Here is an 18,631-nt window from a genome sequence, read left to right on the forward strand (position 1 = left end):
TTCAGAGGCAGAAATATTCTGACATTCACAAAGAAATACTCATGAGGCTGGAATACACACCATGCAATCACAAGTCAAGCGCAGCAGTAGTTATGTCCATTAAAATGGCCCAAATGAATTACATGAAAGTCAGGAAAAATACTAATTTAATACACAGTCTCTTAACCTGCTCTTTGGAAAAAAGAGACATTTGATCAGTCTATCAGTGCAACCTGTAACTTTCTGGTGAACTTTCATTCCAAATTTCCCAGACCATCCTCCTCTCCTTTCCCTTAACTCACTCATTGCAATAGCCTCCAAACACTTTTCAGACTTCATTTCTCAAAAACGTGAATCTGGGAAAAACGTTGAAGGATAATTTGATCCATGTTTATAGTACCCATAAAGCCCCTTCTTAGAAAACCAAAATCTGTTAAAGCTTTTACTGACTAATATTCATACGTGCTTTTTGGTGCACAAAGTCACATGTTCTTCATTTGTCTTTCATAGCACTGTCACTGTGAAATCTTCCTTTCTCTTCAATTGCCTTCCTTCGCAATTTTCTCCTTTGTCAGATTTGCGTCTTGCATTATTGCTTCTGCCTTTTGAACAACTTCCCTGCCTCCAGGTGTCCACAGCTGAACTATGCTCCTTACTGTTTCCTTTCTCCATAGAAAAGAAAAAATAGACACATCCAGATATATAGGTGTATGCAGACTTGCTAATGGAAGCTGAATATACCATCAGCTCAAAGTTACAAAAAACATATGCAGGATCAAAGGCTATTAAAAAAAATCCAATGGCCTGAGTGCCAGTAGGCTCTAATACGAGGCTTAAAATGACCATTACGGATCACTACTTCCAAAATACACAAGCTCTTCTGTATAACATCTAAGCTGCCTTTCATCTATGTACAATTAAATTTTATCATAGAACTGTTGAATATTATAGATGCTAAAGAGTATAAAATACATAATCTTCAGCTCAAGGTATATTTTTAAGTGCACATAGCTTAAAGCACAGACTTCCCTGTTTCAATAAACCATCTAACAATAACATTCCCATGCCTGGTGGAAAGAATTCAAACCTACCTGTGCTTTAACAATTTCAAGGAAGGCCATATAAGCACTTCCCAGGCTTTGCAGGTGCTTGTCTCACCCACCTTGGAGATGAGGTGGGAATTACAAATATATTAGTTTGTACTCCAAGAGTACACATGCACTTCTGGTTCAGAATGTTCAGTGGATGCTGAAAGACTAATGCCCAGATTTGAGATGTGTGTGACCACAAGCGTGTTGTGCAGAAATCTGGTGCAGCTCCCCATGTCATTGCCACCAGCCACATATCTGCCTTCACTATTATGTCAACAACATTTGAGCAAATTAAGTTTATAAATTCCTAACAGAGTCTACAGAAGAGCCCGAGACATTTAACTAAAATATTTAGACACAGCAAAGTCTCAGCGATACAGCACTACTTGGAACAAAGCAATGACGGCGGGCGGGGGGAAGAGGCTGCTGAATGGAAAAGCTCTCATGCAAACATATGAATAGCAAAGGGACATTTTAATTCCTTTTAGCAACCAACAAGCTTTCTGCTGACTTAAGGGTATGTCAGCATTTCACCTGCCTAAGCTAACTGACTTCAACTAACAGGGCCATGCTGTCTCTTGCACAAACAATTTCACTTGCAGCTAATCTTAGGTGTCTATATACTGCCTCATTTAACGCAAAAATACTGTAAGATAACGTGTAAAGAACTCTCCTTTGATACATAATGGTACTCCAGAAAGGGACTGACTACACAAAACTGACACTCATCCGAAACCTATCCTCTGTATTTACACACAGAAACATATACTCAGTTTACTGACAATTTATGTTTACGGTTTTGTCCTAGCTTGCCCTGACAGTCAGAAGAATGAGCTGAATTTTATTCTTCATTACACTAAACATGAAAAACAACAAAAAAAGTTCCAAATACCAAGTCATATTGTGGCAATCAACATATTTACATTTTTAACTGCACTTGCATTCATTGTGTAGCTATTCCCAACAAGGTTGATTTTTACCCTACGGAAAGAATATGAACATAACTGAACAAAGACCACTCAGAAAGCAGCAATACTTCCCAAAGACTGACAGCTTGCCTCTGACAGTGCAATTCCCCAAATGCACTGTTGCTTTCAGAAAGATGGCAAAAAGTAAAGAACAACATCCACATCCCATGCAAGAATAGGCCTGCAAAGTCTGACAGGCCACTGAAGCCTGCCCCTCCGTTGTGTTACTGTTGCTACCTCCTTCACAACATCAAGCTGTACTTCAGAGAATTAGCTCTTGTAATTACAATGTTAAGATGAAGGGTTTGAACATTCTGGGTTTGTGCTTTTGTTTTGGGCTTTCTTGTTAATGTAATTGCTCTGGAAATATTCTGGTCTCATAAGGCAGCAGCAAGGAGTTGAGTAGTTTAAAGTACTCACCACCATCTGGTATTATCACAGATTCTTAAAGAATAACTCAGCCAAAAAAAACCATGAGGCTGCTGAAGTGTTTGAGTAACACCCTACAGTAGCATCAATAAACACATTTTAGGTTAATACATTTCTGCTTGGGCCAGAGCTCACCCTCAGCAACACAAAACATCCTGGTTTCACCTCTCAGAAGGAAAACCAGTTATTTGACGGAAATTATCGCAGAGAATTAGCTGTTTAAGAACAATGCATAAAATGAAAAGGGGAAGATAAATGCTATGCACTCAGCAGATAATACTTGGATTTTAGCTGGATAAGCAAAACTGAAATAGCTATTTATACCACAAGAAACTCATGAGTGACCAAAAGCACTTCCTTTTAGCACAGCGCTATAAATGTACCAAATAGCTAAAAAAGAATTTCAAAGTGCCATTAGTTCAGCCAGAAGTAGTGGAACAGCAGGTTTGGCATGTGAACTTGAGGCTAGGAAGGAGTTAATCCTTTCCTCTTATCCTTCCATATATCCACATCTTTAGTTACAATTAGCTGAACCTTGCAAAGTTCATTCACATCAGAAAAACAAAGGGTGGAGAAATCAGTCAAAAGGAAGAAAACATGCAATACCTCTAATCGCTGTATCCTTCCCTTGAAGAACATGAACAGAGAAGAATTTGGATAAGCAGATTCTTTTTTTGCAAGAATTTCTTTTGCCTCTTTCAATCCTGCCTTGTTATCGCTGCCATCAAGGGCAAAAAAGGGACGAACGACTGTGTGGTACCACAACAGAGCTAATCTAAAAGAAAGAGAAGAGTAAAACAGATTACAGCTCATAAACAAAAATCTAAGGATAACATTCTATACATGCAAATTTTTACATTATTCTGCAAGACAAAGATACAAATATTTTCTTCTACAATCTGTCTTTAAAACAAACACGGTATATTGCTATATATCAATGGATTCCTACACTGCACCTGAACATACAATTCAGTGAACATTACCCAAAGGCAGAGTAACAACCATGCTGATATCATCAAAGCCGTTGACCCTTTAGAACCCTACAGACCTTAAAAAAAAATAATAAAAATCCACAGGAAAACTTTGAAAACAAATTGTTCATTAGAGGGAGGAAAAAAAAACCAAACCACAAAGTCAATAACAAAAGTAAACACACATCAGCAGACACATTTGAAATCAATGTCAAATAGAAATATATCCAGTGTTCAGAAGGGCAGATGTCTACATGACCTACATGGCTCCTGGAAACAAGAGCAGAGCACAAAGATTTCCAAGACCATGTGAAGGAGGAAAACACCCCCAAAATACCATTTTCCTTCCCCAGAAAGGAGAAAGAACAAATCAACAGGAACATTTAATTTCAAGCTTTCTTAACCAACTAGAAATCAAGTTCTACTCTTCAAGCCCAAAACACTTTAGCTCTGCTGTCAGTGTTTCAAAAGTTACATCTGAAGGTATCTGCAGTAGCTCCAGTAATAAAATCATTAATTTGGAGATAATGGAACACTAAAACCATTTTTAAGTACATTTTAAACTAGGTCTGGCTAACCCTTCACCTGATAAAAAGACCTGAATACAGTATGAAGGCACGGGAAAAATAATACACAAAAAATACTCCTCTAAAAAGACTATAAGGGAACATCTCATTTTACTCAGATGCTGAACTTAAAAATAAACTGGAAGAGATCTTTGGCTAAGAGTAAGGATAAATAGCTACATGACATCAATGACTCATACAAAACAGCATCCTCTCCACAGCAGTGAATATAACTCAGGTAAATCTACTGAGCCTCCAGGGGGGTGCTTTATTTATTCTGCTGACATATAAATTACTAGACATTGGAATAGCAGGTACTGAAGAAAACAGCAAAATACTGACAAAAACCCCAAATACAAGTAAAAAACTAACAGCAGAGAGATCTCATACACTAGTAAGTGATGAATTTACTAAACTATTGCATGTTAAACAACAAACTACAAGTTTATTTTTACCTGCTGTTGTTTCCTTTAAAGCAACATGACTTTTTGGTTTTGACTTTTTTCCACTTACTTTCAGTACTAAGTTATCTACCAAAGCATTTCAATATAGCTACTCACGTAGCTAAAGGGGCCTTCATGTCCTTACTTTCACTTGCATACATCAGTGAAGAAAGCCCCTGTAGGCGGTCTCCAGGAAAACCCAGCAGGTTGATGATTTTGAGCAGGTTTGGGGGCACCATGGATATGCAAAGATGAAAAAGTCCATATCCAAAGCTAACAGCACCTTTCAGTCTGTTTAGCGAATCCTCCGTTACACCTTCTGCAGCAATATGATTATCATTTGCAGCATCAGAAGTCAAGGATTCCTGAGTTTTCTTCTGATATATTTCCTGAAGTGTATTAATGTCCGTATAGCACTTATTGTAAATTTTCCAGGCTTTTCGGAGTATCCACCCACCTTTTATGTATGCTAAAAAAACAAGGAAAAAAAATATTTCAAGGACATATTTCAGAAGTGGAACACAGTAAGTAGCAAGTGCTATTTCACGAATCCTAGGATAATCTATTTGCTTTCACTTATTGTATAAAGGTTTTTGTAATAGGTACTGTACTCTCATAGAGGTTTTTCATACCAAGCACTAGAAACTTCAGTGCTTTTCAACTAGAGACTTTAAACCAGCATGCAATACAAAGGGACATCCCCTCAGCTATGTAGCAATACAACTGTCAGACAGAAATGCAGAAAACAACTTAATGCTGGATTCTGCTCCACTGTAGAGTGGAGATTAACTGGCTGCCTTGTAAAGAAAAGTAGAATTCAAAGAATAGATGATATCTCTTAAGCACAAATAATGTTAAAAGATAACTGATGGTAAAATACTGTTAATACTAATTTCAAAAACCCTTCCTTTTGGATAGATAGCAAGATTTTCAACACCATAATTCCCTCACGCCTTGTATGAGCTATGTGATACATCATCTTAAAATTAAGAAAAAAAGTCATTTAAAAAAGTATGCTTTTATGTTTTTAAAACATTTTTCAGTTGCCTTAATTTCTCAACTTCAAATACAAGCTGGGTACCTATACTTCCCTAGAAATCTGGTCTTGAGCATTTTCAGTCTCATTATCCTCTTTACAGGAGGATAAAGAAAGGCATGACACCAAAAGATGTCCAATTTGCCTATTTACACAGCTTTCCTCCTGGTTACAGCACATCCTTGAACAATGATAAGTGGTAAACAGAAAACAGACACAGAATTTATTGGTACATGTTAACTGTAAAAGCAGACACCAAAATTTTGTCTACAATAGAGCCCTGATAGGTAGGAACTGCAGTGACAAAGCAGTTAACTAAAAATGAGAAAAAATAAAAGCATGGTTATAGCAGCATGGTTATGTTCTAAACAGAGGTCCCCAAATTTGCAGAGATCAGCGTTACAACTGAGGCCACAGTTAGATCATAAAAGGAGGGGTGTGTCAAAGGAAAACACTATTAATACCAAATCACTCTTTATAAACCTTTAGCATCTTCGACAAAATCCTTCCAATTACCAAAAAAAAAAAAAAAAAAAAAAAAACCAAACAAAACCAGAAACATGTATAGAGAAAGTACCACAGCTGACTAGATTAACTCTTCTTGAATTCTTGCTGTATGAAGAGGGAAGGAAGCTGGTTTGGTAATCTTAAGAAATCGCACTGAGAAAGACAGGAAAATTTGTATTCTCAGTTGTGAGAGAAGGGTTCTGTCAATATGAATTTAAAGTATGAAAAACATTTAATCCTCTATTTTGAGTTTCATATTGAAGTGTTATAATAAAAAATGTAAACCCTGCCATGATTCAGCTGCATTACAAGACTAACGCTACTTCAATTTTAAGCAATTAGGTCACTTATTGGCTGCACAGAATATTTTAAGAGTTATGTGGTTCACCACAAAACGGATACTCGTACAACTACACATATCAATGCAGCAGACAAATAATAACGAGAAACCCACATTTTACTTGTCCTACAGATAGTGTTTCTGCTAACAGCTATCTGCCGTGTTCTGATGCATGCTTCAAGTGGAAAGGAACGTGGGAAAAAAAAAAGTATCGTTTTAGGTTTTACCTCCATCACTGTGCTGTCACAGTTTACTAACACAGCATAACTCTAATAGATTTGCTATACTAAGATAAAACAACCTAACACATGAAAACGATGAATACCTGACTTTGTAAACACAGAAATTTAATCAAGCCCAATCACTGAGCTGATTTCCCAGCATGAACTTCTGAAAGTAGTCAGACCCATGTCAGCAGTGGTAAATATCAAGAAAAGGTAGTTCAATATTCCTGTGGGAAGCTGACATAAGTTGTTTTGTTGCTAACTTTATGACAAAACTATTTCTAATACATCCATAAGGGTGGAAAGGAAAATCTACAACATTAGGCATATGAGAAAGCAGCTTGCATGTAATCATACGCTTCTTGTCAAACTGTTCTATGAAGATAACACAAGAAATTTTTCACCCATTCCCAGATGAAAAATATTTATCTGCCTGCAAAGAAGGCATTTTTTTTAAATTACAGTAATTTCAATAATCTGGCTGCTCCTTCTATGCAGAAACACAATAAAAACAAAAGACGTTTATACATAACCAGAAAGATAATATACTGAAAAAATTGATATAATGGATCCAACAGTTCACCAATAGCAGTAACTAGCAGTTGCTGAGGTGGCATTTAACTGCTTGCAAGACTTCAGGTATATTTTTACTCAGCAGAGTAACCCAGATATACTGCATGTTCTGCAGAACTCTGCTACCCACTTCATTTCACCAAGCAGCAGACAAGAGAAAGGGAACAGGCACCACCCTCAGTTATAGCATCCAACCCAGTTATGCAGCTGCAGAAAAAATACTGAAATAAGAAGAAAGCTTCAAGAGGGGACAAACAAAAACAAACACCTCACAAAACAACACAAAAAACCCAACCCCCGCCCCTTGGCCCCCCCAAAAAAGCCCAAACCAAAAAACCCCACAAAAACACCACCACAACACAAATGAAAACCTAGAATTGCAGCAAAAATAGTCAGAAAATCTTTCTACAGCACTACACACAGCAGGCAGAAATACTCCCCAAATTTCTGCTGGCTAGAACCAAATACATTCTCGATGCCATGGCTTGGAAGAAACCAAGTCTGCACATCACAGAAAGCATTATGTCATTGATTGAAGATCTTAGTGTTATTTTAAATAATCTGAATAATATTCCTCCAGTTCCTTTCAGCTGATCAGCAGGGTTATCACTGACAATCTGGTCTGACTGCCACCTCTGTCTTCATTGATTTAGTAAGAACCTAGGAATGTACTCTGTATTATGACCTTGACAAAATTTCCTATAACCTCACGGATGAAGATATGTTTTAAGATTATGCAAGAGATCCAGGGATGCAAGAGGACATTAGAAACAGCTCTGCAGCTGAGACAAGTAGGTTTGTATTCAGCACGACAGGATTAACCTCTTTGGCATGCAAGGACACACTCTGGTGACCAGAGAATAAGAGCTGATTCAGCAGCTCCACCTTCAACACGCTTCATTTAGAATTACTTCCGCTGTCAGTTTGTCATCCCTCCGAGTTGTCACAAACATAATACATATGGAACATTAGGATTTTATTGCTGGTCTGGACTTCAGCTGTTGATAGCCTCTTATCTTGCAGGCCACAGATGCTACCCATCTTTGCACCAAAACGCCTCTATGGCAGGGGTGTCAAACCCATTTTCATCAGGGGCCACATCAGCCTCCCAATTGCCTTCAAAGGGTGGAATGTAAGTTTAAGACACCCCTGATTTATGGGAACATGTAAAGGATTCCAACCTAAGGAGAATCAGTTCAATATGACTATTGGTATGAAATAAGCAGAAAGCTTTAATCTGTAGCAATCCAGCTCATTTTAGATATTACTACCTACACAAAGATAGAACAGAACCTCTGCAAGCATACCAGTCTTGGAATGTTTCAAATGGAACAGTACACTTAAAAAACAACTACTTCTAATGATAGTCATCACTTTATGATCAAGCTTTATTAAAAAGATATCATGCAAAAATATATCTAAACATTAAAGCCACAGCACACCTGATAACTCTTGTTTTACAAAGGAGAGCACGGCCAAGTAGACTTGACAGTCTGCTACAATTATTTGTCTTTGTAGACGATCTATCATGGACAGAGTAGATTTTCGTCCATCGACCTATATGGGATATAGAAACACAGAGCACAGAAAAATGTTAAAAAAGATAATACAGAACACTAGTTTAAACCTAAAAAATTAAAAAATCCAAACTTAACTGCAAGTGGTAGTATTGCTACTAAATTAATGCAGCATTTTGAAGTGCCAAACTGTGCTAGAAGCTCTTTGATAGCTCAACAAGCTCCTAATTAATAAACACGGAAACCTTATGTATTTCCTATCAACTATTTTTCTTAAGATTCTGTGAATACTCAGAAGATATTTAAATTTCATATAATGATTACCAAATCATCAAACAAACAACTAAAAATGTTAGATAGGAAGAGTAAAGAAAGGGGTAAATGACAAGTGGCAGGGAAAATACAGTGTGTCTTAAGAGCAGAAAGTTAAGTATGTCAGGTTCAACACTTGATCAAGTAAACTAACTATTGAAGAGAAACGGCTTCTTTTTCTGCTGTAGGTCTGCTATGTCACAATAGGCAGGCCGCTCACTCAGCATTTCTATGCTACTGCTTTAACTAGTTCTAAATCTGTGTGCTTTATTTTTATTCTTCCTTCATTATTAAAAATGAAAAACCTAAAAAAGGAAGGAAAACTCCCTGGTGCTAGGCCTGGCACACAGTACTATGCAGCCTCATTCTCACAACTTCTGAACCTTACTAAAGCATGTATGAAGTTAGCCTGAAGTAAGCCACAAGCTTCGTGGAATAATTTCAGTTGATCACTAATTTGAGGTTATGAAAAAGTATTAAGAAAATAATTACCAATATCAACACAACCTCCTGCTTTAGAAGGGGAACTACCTGAGTATTTTATGATACTTAAGAAATCCAAGTAAAGTATTTGACCTGATTTCTAAATTTATCATTAATCTCAACTGCTCTTCAAGTATCAAAAATCATCTATTCAAAATACAAAGAGGACAGAAAGGAACTTTCCAGAAATATTTATCCAATATACAATTCCATATTTTACAAATAATGTTCTTACATTCTTTTTAATCTTATTCTTGATCGTTTCTATAACTCCAGCTTCTTCACTTTCACAAAGTTTCTCTGTAGCTTTTAAGTCATCACATGCCAGCTGCATTTTCTCTTCTTCAAATGTCATCATAGCATTCTATCAAAAAACAAACAGATCTGAACAATAACACTAACAATATTTCTACAAAAGCTATTGGATAGTAAAAGTCTTCATGAGAACCTGATGACAAAACTTACTTTTTAAAAAAATGTATTAAGACACATCAGTAAACATCTATACAGAAACACCAAACTAGAGATTTGAGAGTTCTTTACGATAATTTCAAGAGAAATCAGATCATACTAAGCCCTAAACCTTGTTTTAACAAAGGCTCATATGCAGTCAAACTGAATGTGCTGTCACATTACATTAAGCGGAAGAAAAATTCATATAAATTAATTTTCAATTATTGTTATGTGAGGCACAATTTGCATCTGTGCAGATATTGCTTTTATGTAATTCACTCACATAAATAACAGGCCTCGAAAGTCAATAACAAGTAACAGCTACTGCATTTTTCAAAATAACAACCACAATTCCTACATACGTAGGAAGAAAAAAAACCATCTGACTCCAACTACTGCTGAACCAATTTAGAAATTTCAGGACAAGTAACTTCTTCTCTTGAGGCTTTCTTAAACAACAGTTCTGAATGACACAGGCATGCAAAGTGCTGCTGCTATATTTAGAACAGTAGCTAAGCAGGATATTTTCAAGATCCACTGATGCTGCACTCTGATGTTACACTGGTTCAGCACATCAGTTCAGATAAGCAAGCCTGAGAGATTCTCTCTCCCCATTCTCCTCTCCATTGACTTAAAAACAAGCATATGCCCCAGGAGGCCTCCTAACCAATATATTTTTCCTTATTGCAGTCTACAGACACTAAAGAGAATTCAAATTAATTTCACTTACAACTTACCTATTTCTGGCATATTATAATAAATTCTGTCTTTAAAAATATTATTATCATAGATAATTTCTGGCACAATCTAAGATTAAACAGCAAAGTCAGAATAAGGACAGTTTAAAAAACAAGATCTAAACATTTTCTAATACACCTGCTCAGTTTTTGCAGGAGATATTCTCATTTTTAATCCATTAAAAAAGGAAAAGCATTTAACAGACCCAACTTGTCCATTATGACTCTTTAGTCAGTCAGTATTCTGAGCTCTCATATATTCAAAAAGGAAGCAATGTGAATGAATTGAATTATAAACTTTCACGGGGCAGTATGGATGGAGAAATTTTCAATAGCAAAAGCTATCAGGAAGATTGCATTTACAAGTATTATTTTAATAGTACCTCTACTGCTCATTTAAGAGAGGTTTTTATTATGGCTCTTTTAACGGAACACATAAATATTTCATACATTTGAGCAGCTGGATCATAGAGCCTTTACTTTCTATTTAAACCCCATGAGTAAACAAGTTTTATATTACATAATGACTTGTTTTCTAGCTACATTTATTCTAAAACTTCGAAGAAAATAAGTCTCACAAAAAGAAACAAATTAGAATATCCATCACTATGAATACATGCATGCACATACAAACATTAACCACAAGAGCTATTTTCTCTCAGCTCCTGTCTACTCACCAAGAAACTGACAAAACTGGCTCCAAAGCTCATTAACGGGCTATGGTTTCTGCAAAGAAAATAAAATGTGGTTATTTTATTTCCACATATTCCCTAATGTACACATCAATACTGCATTTCTTGATTTTAACTTACACATTCGTAAGTAAATCTTGGGGGTTTTGTATCAAGTTACAAACAAATGTGTCATTCAGATATAAAGCTTTTGGCTTTCCGTTCCCATTGTAACTTTCACAATGACTTAAATGTATCTTTAATTTTTTTTTTTCAAGCATTAAGGTGTATATATTTTTAAGAGAAACCACTGCCATCAAAACACAGTGCAGGTAAAAAAAAAAAATGTAAGAAATGCAGAAAATTTTACAACACCTAATTTTACTCTTATCTATTATCTATCACTACAGTTTTGACCTAGGAGACAAATGTCAACTGATTCTATTAAGAGGTTCCCACTTTTCCCTGTTCCTATGAATTTAAGTCAATTTACCCAGATTTCAAAGAAATGCATATTACACATAACATAACTTGTTGAAAATACAAAGTTCTTACAAGGCTTATGATTTTACAGCTGCTTTCTTTCAAGTCCAGAATACATACCTTACTACACTACATGGAACATTTTTAAGATGTTTCACCTATTCTGTTTGCAGGGATATTCGAAAAGGGTGAAACCAACTGCTAGAATAACTGCTCTGTGTTACACAGAGAGGCAGGAATCAGCTCCTTGCTGCAGCCGGCACTTCCAGCGCCAGCTCTCACGTCAGAGGGCAAGTGGCCACCTCATAATCCACTTTTCAGCCCATGAGGCATGTGGGACCCACTTGGCTTCCTGTCTTATCAACCCTGCTCCAACAGCACGTAACTTACACCAGACGTTTCAAAGTCACACCTACAGCACCATCAACATCTGATGGATCTAGAACTGCAGAAAAGATCAGCACAAAGAATTTTTATGTTTATGCTCTTAAGTACAAAGCTGCACTTACATCATACTTTAAAAGAAGCTCAAAACCAAACCAAACGTTACGTTTTTGAGCTTTCTTAATCTACAAAGAAAAAGCAGTTCTGGGGAGGCGAGCAGTTAAGCATCTCTAGATAAGGAATCTTTCATACTGAAGGTCATTCAAAACAGAAAATTGTCAGAGAAAGACTATTTATCAGAGGGAATTGGAAGTACTCAACCACAACAGTCTTTGAATATAACCAGAAAAATACAATTACATTACATAAGAAATTAGGTTTGCACTTCTCAATAAGATCCTTAGAACATACTTCTTGAATATTAAGTTTCCATCCACACTAAAAATGTTACTTCGCTACTATGCATGGATCGAAAGAAATTATTTGAAATGGGATAACTAAAATTTGGGCATCTGAACACCTGTAAAAATTTACTTGTAAATCTGAAAAGCGTTACACTCTTAATAAAACTTTGCACAACAGGACCAATATTTTGAGGTGGTTTTTTCCCCCCTCTGAAACCTGGATAAGCAAATCAAATAAGCTTAGCAACATACGCATTTGGCTCTCAGAAGAAAGTAGCATCAAGGCATTTCTTAGGACTTGGCAAGAAAGAAGCAAGTCTTGTCAGCAAAACATAAATACATATCTAATATTGTGGAACTACAGATTGAACAGTAACAGTGTTGCACTTGACTACTTTTAATTTCCTATGAATTTATAAAAAAGAACCTCTTGTTGTAGAAATAGTTACTGAAGCTTAAAAAAAAAAATAAATACATCAGCTTTAGAGGTAAACTGGTTCCCTAAGGCAGGGGTGTCAAACTCATTTTCACTGGGGCCACATCAGCCTTGCAGTTGCCTTCAAAGGGCCAAATGTAATTTCAGGACTGTATAAATGTAACTGCAACTAAAGTTTGCAGTGAAACCACTAAAACTGAACTGAATATATGCTGTTTCAGCAGCTCAAAACATATTCTAATTTTGGCATACTATTCATACATTTTTAAAAATGTGGTTTTCTTGTCTCTTCAGGACTTTAAGAACCTGTTCTTAAGTGTGTACATACATATGTGTGAAAGTATCTACACTTAAATATACATTTTGAAAGCTTTTATATTTCTTTCTGGTAAATTTTAACACAATGTTAAAAAATGAGGCAGCTAGTTACAGCTGAGAACCAACTGTTCTTCCAAGACTACAAAAGCTAGTGAAGCACTTACTGCAAGCAATCAAAATTTGCCCAAGTATCTTTACATACATTTGTTCTAGTAGAACTGAGAAGCTTTTTCCCCAAATAAGTATTTATCTTTTCAACTGATCTTTCAGAGCAGCTTCCCTGCTTGTACTCTGACACTCACAGCTCACTTCATTTACAATTCATCCCCCATGATCAAAGATGAGATAACAAAAAACTCCAGAGCCACAACACTCTATTCCGAAATTATCACTGGCTGTAACAGACGAGGTAGAATTTTGCAGATTCGTTCTTTTTAATTTTCAGGCATACAATCTATAAAAAGCATTGGCATTGCAGCACATATGGGCTGTAGCACGTAAGGACCCTGAAGCAAGAAAACACGATGTATAATATTATCCTATGTCTGGGAGATGCTTCTGTTGAAACCCTGGAGTCTGGCAAACAAAATATGAAAACCTGACTGCAGGAGCTCCTCACCCAGAGTTTGGGTCATCAACAAACAAAATAAGAAACGTTTGTACCGCATTCCTGGCTAAGTCACTAAGTAGAGACTATAGTTACAGCTTAATGGAAGATCATTTGCTAAGGTAATTTCAGTGTTTAAAATTCATTTTAAACTACAACCTCATTTAGTGCCAGTCTTCATGAATAGTATGTTGACTGATGAATTCTTCAAGAGCTTAGGGTTCTCTTTTCCTCGAGAGCTAAGAACAAAATTGCAATGGGACAGTACTGTCCCAGTAAAAAACAAGGCATAACTATAGATGACAGTAAGTTTCTGAGAAAAGCACAATTCCATGAAAATAACCCTTGGCTCAAACTCTTTATATGCGATTTTACATCTTTTGACACATTCCAAAAAGATACAAGCAAATGAAGCAGCACTTGAGAAAATACTAACAGCAAACCAATGGCCATATTGATGTTGACAGGACTTAGGGAACTGAATACAAATGAACATTAAGACATCACACTGCCAAGGTTGTACTTTCTACTTCAAAGCAATAATATCTATTAAGTAAAGAAAAATCTCAAGACTCTTAATTAGCTAAAAGATGAAAAATAATTCAGTCTCCACATATAATTTGTAAAATACTGTTTGCACCTCACCTATCAAACTAGGACTCGGAATACATTGCTATAAGGAAGTGTGCTATTAACACCATTTCTACAAGATACCACAGTAAAATGTTGTGCATATTTAAAAAGTTGGTATGTATAACTAAACTTAAGTTCTATGGTTAAGAGCACTGATGTAGACATTTCTTCCAGGTATATAAACCGGCCTTACAGGAGACATTGCTTCTCCCAATAAACCGTAATTCATCTCATTCCATGGTGTATCTAAGATGTTAATTCACTTTCAGAAGAAAGGTGTTTACCATGCCCGTTTTCACACATGATGATAACATTCAGGAGTTCTAAGCCTTAGTTTAATAAGGCTCAGATAATACAGCCCCATTTTACCACAAAAAATAAATCAGAACTCAAGCACATGAAAAGAAAAATCAATCACTTATCAGTATTTTCTTTTTTTGCTACACCCATTTCCATGATAGCATTTCACTTTCAAACACATCACCTTCTAAAGCTACTACAGCCTAGTTCAGGCTTAAATTTAAGTAATGTAAATAACCGCCAACATTTCCTCCCTACTTTTCTAGGCACTGCTATTTTAATCATGGTCCACTAATAATTCCAGTCATAATACTGATAGTGATGCTCAAGTTGAAACAAAAAAAATTTTGTTTTCCTCTAAGGTGGAAAAGGAAAGCATAATGAAAAATTAAGAACTCATGTAAGCTCAGAGATAAATACAGAAGCAGCTACTGAATACTTTGAAACAAGCAGAAAAATGTATTACCTACATAAAAAGATAAAGACTTTACTGCAAAAACATATAAATCCTTTGGTCATTGTTCCACCACAGATTATTCTAGACTATATTCTAAAAATTACTTGCAAGACTACAAAAGTAAGCCTGATCTTTATACAAGTACGCATCTCATCCAGCATTGGCATATGAAATAGATACGGCAACATAAGTGTCATGAAAACATCACACTACTAAGACACACATTAAGAACTGCAAATGTCAGATCTAGGTTCAGTTTATATTTCATAATCAGGCCAAATTTGTTTAAATTGTTAAATGAGCTCTTAGCATGCACCTCTATATCCAACAGAAATACACAACCAAAACAGAAAATCAGGCATATAAAAATAATAGCTTTGTGTCCCTGTCCTGTCCAGTTTTTACCTGATTTGTTTTGTCCTTACACAACTTACAGTGAATTGTCTTGCTTCAACTTCAGGCTGTTAAGTTCAGATGCACAAGAATATCAGGACACCAGGTATTACAAGAAGCATTTCAAATTGCACCTTTACTTTGAAAAGTAATTACAAAACTGAGAGACAAGCTAGTTATAACACATCAATTGATTTGTACTAACTGTCTGATTGCACACTGTTAATCCATAAGAATTATGGACTTTTGCAAAATCTTTTTCCACTGTAGGTTCAAATAAGCTGACCAAAATTACTTTTCAGGGCAAACTACAGCAGCTTAACTGATATCATATAACTTAATATCTATGAGCTTCTGAAGCATATTAAACCAAAAATATATCCACCCCCTCACACTAGCCTGAAATAATTTATTAGAAATAGCAGTTCAAAGAATGAGTATACAAACATGAATAAGAAGTCTTTACCATATCTGTATCTTTCAAAAAGTTAATTTCTCCAGTTTTAAAACAACATCATCTCACTATAACACCTCTTCTGTAATCTCCACCCAATCTGACTTCTGAATTATAAACTCAAATTTTTGTTTAACTTTCTGTCATCTTCCTATGGATTTCTTGCCATTAGATTTTGCTCCATAGGCAAAAGGGATCTCTCAACCTCCCTCTGTCCTTTTTACCACTTCTCTTGGTGACAACACCTGTCTCTGTCATGAAGGCCACAAAACTAAACATCACATTCAGTGTGATCATCTCTATGTACCCAGGTCTGGAAGATTTAAACTGTAAAACAACCAAAATTTTTCTAACCTATCCACAGAACTGGAAAACTGATGCTCCTTTTATGTGCATCACTATTACTCTAATGTGCTCTGCCTGGCCTTGATAAATGAAATCTTACCTCACTAAGGTACACATTTAGTACATGTTTAGAATATTGCATCTAAATATCGCTTCCCTCGTCCATAACTCTCTATACATCCATCTAGCAGCTGCTCATCTGCTTACGGCTGCAATAAACAATAGCACACAGGGCTGCTAACAGAGCGCTCATGACTTATTCTCACTCTGCCAGTCAAGATGCCATCATTCTTCCCCCAGCTGACTCATGTCAGTTTGTACCCTGCTGTCCTTATCTTTAGAGAAGCTACCAAAACATCTACTAAATCACTTAATTTTTGCTCCTACAGTTCCTTTGCTAAGCTACATAAACAAGAATTTCAACAGTGGTTAGATTGCCCTTACATGGGTCATAATCTACCTGCTGATCAATGCTGGCTTAATGTCACCTTGTCTCAACTTGTATTTGGCTTGAAAGTATTTTAAGCCTCTGTTTTAAATTCGTAATATTAGGTTCAAATACCTACCCACAATGGAATTCCTGGTCCATTACTGAAGTTTGTATGTCTGTTAATACATATCCTGTAACATATCATAACTTTAAAAATTTCAAGTTTTTAAAGTCAGCATACTAAGCTGTTCTTTCACTTCACCAACTTACAATTCTTCTCCATGTTCTGTTTTAGCCTAGCAGGTTGTACAGCATGTTTTCTTACACTGACTCCACTCCTTAAATCTTAACACATTTTGTCTTAGAATCACATTTCCTCTACATCACATTTCTTCTACATTATCTTCATTTTCTTGTTTGGAGATGATTTTATTATATACATTTTACTTATCCATCTTGCACAATTTCCCTTTTCACTGAGATGCAAGTTGAAAACTTTATCAAGCCTTCTCAGAAGTAAAAGTCATTCATGCAGAGAGTCAAACATTTCGTCGGTAGGAGACAGAAGACTGCTGGATTTCTTATAAGATAATATTCCTGATCTTAGGCTTTATGTTGAGAGCCAGTATTCAGCTAAAAAAGCTCCTGATTTTATTTGACGCTGCCTTCTGTCCTCTTAGCTGGAGGAAGTTTTGAAATAATTTTTGACTTGCAAATGCTCTTAAAAAGTGATTAATGGGGGGGAAATAAAAGGTCATCATCTTCTTCCCTGATATATTTAGGACTCCAAGACAGAAGGAAAAAAGAAACACCACAATTACCGTTTTCTTGCTAGTGTCAGGGTGGTTCACCAAAACGATACAATCCCACAAGCTGACTGTGGGCTCCATCTCCAATGTGACCGTCCTTGGTTCACCTCCACATCTCTCGTTGGTTTCACGGGTACTCAAAGTTTAAACTGATGAGAACTGGGATGGTGTCGTCATTGTTCAAGCTGAACAGAAAGACTGATACCCGACAGTTTCAAATATGAGTTAGCACTATGGGGACCTGACACAGCTACAAGCAATAAAGATAGTGGTGATGTCTGTGGCGGATTTATGAAAATATTATATCCATTGGTTTTTGATTCATGTTCAGAAGGCTGTCACCACTAGCAGGGGGGAAGATCTGGACTTATTAGAAAAAAATAAACACATGAGAAAGCATGTGCAGACGTCGATGCAACTTGCAGATGAGCTTACAAACCCTGATATCTTCCCTCAAGCATAATTTAAGACAAAACAAGTCACAAAATACACCTGACAAATCACTGACTGTTTTACAGTGATAGTCAATGCAATTCCAACTACATGTTATATCTGACATACAACAGATACACTCATTTGACTTACCAGGTTCTAAACAGATATATACAGCTCTAAACACCAAAAGACAAAATATAATTCTCCTGTGCCCAACACAGGAACGATGGTTCTACAGCCAATGACTTTAAAGTATCACCACTCTTCAAAGTCAAGACTTTACTGTTGCGGTGACACATATGAAACAGAGCTGCAATTTCTACCCTGGTTTCCTGAAGGACTCCATTATGACCAGCTTTCAAATATAACCGATATTGGGTGCAGCCAGCTTTCTAGAAGATGCAAAAATGCAGAACAGCAAAGAAAGAAACAGATCCAGCCTG

At 36.2% G+C, this 18,631-nt stretch overlaps 1 protein-coding gene across 2 annotated transcripts in view; it reads right to left on the reverse strand.

The window, feature by feature from the left end:
• Nucleotides 1–17,854, reverse strand: part of TTC39C (tetratricopeptide repeat domain 39C) — a gene marked incomplete at its 3' end in the record, with an annotated part of 32,076 nt that extends 14,222 nt beyond the window's left edge. The window contains exons 1-6 of one of the 2 annotated variants that reach the window (XM_080340246.1): nt 17,766–17,854; nt 11,307–11,355; nt 9,675–9,803; nt 8,570–8,684; nt 4,565–4,916; nt 3,074–3,242 (exon numbers count right to left, since the gene is read on the reverse strand). In XM_080340246.1, coding sequence (XP_080196372.1) covers nt 3,074–3,242; nt 4,565–4,916; nt 8,570–8,684; nt 9,675–9,803; nt 11,307–11,339 — 798 coding nt within the window. In that variant the 5' untranslated portion in view covers nt 11,340–11,355; nt 17,766–17,854. Of the gene's footprint in view, nt 1–3,073; nt 3,243–4,564; nt 4,917–8,569; nt 8,685–9,674; nt 9,804–11,306; nt 11,356–17,765 lie in introns of those variants that run through there. The other variant, XM_080340247.1, reaches the window with a different exon arrangement.
• Nucleotides 17,855–18,631: the final 777 nt, after the last annotated feature.

This window comes from Nesoenas mayeri (assembly GCF_963082525.1).
Source record: "Nesoenas mayeri genome assembly, chromosome: 2".
NCBI classification, from domain to species: Eukaryota; Metazoa; Chordata; class Aves; order Columbiformes; family Columbidae; genus Nesoenas; species Nesoenas mayeri.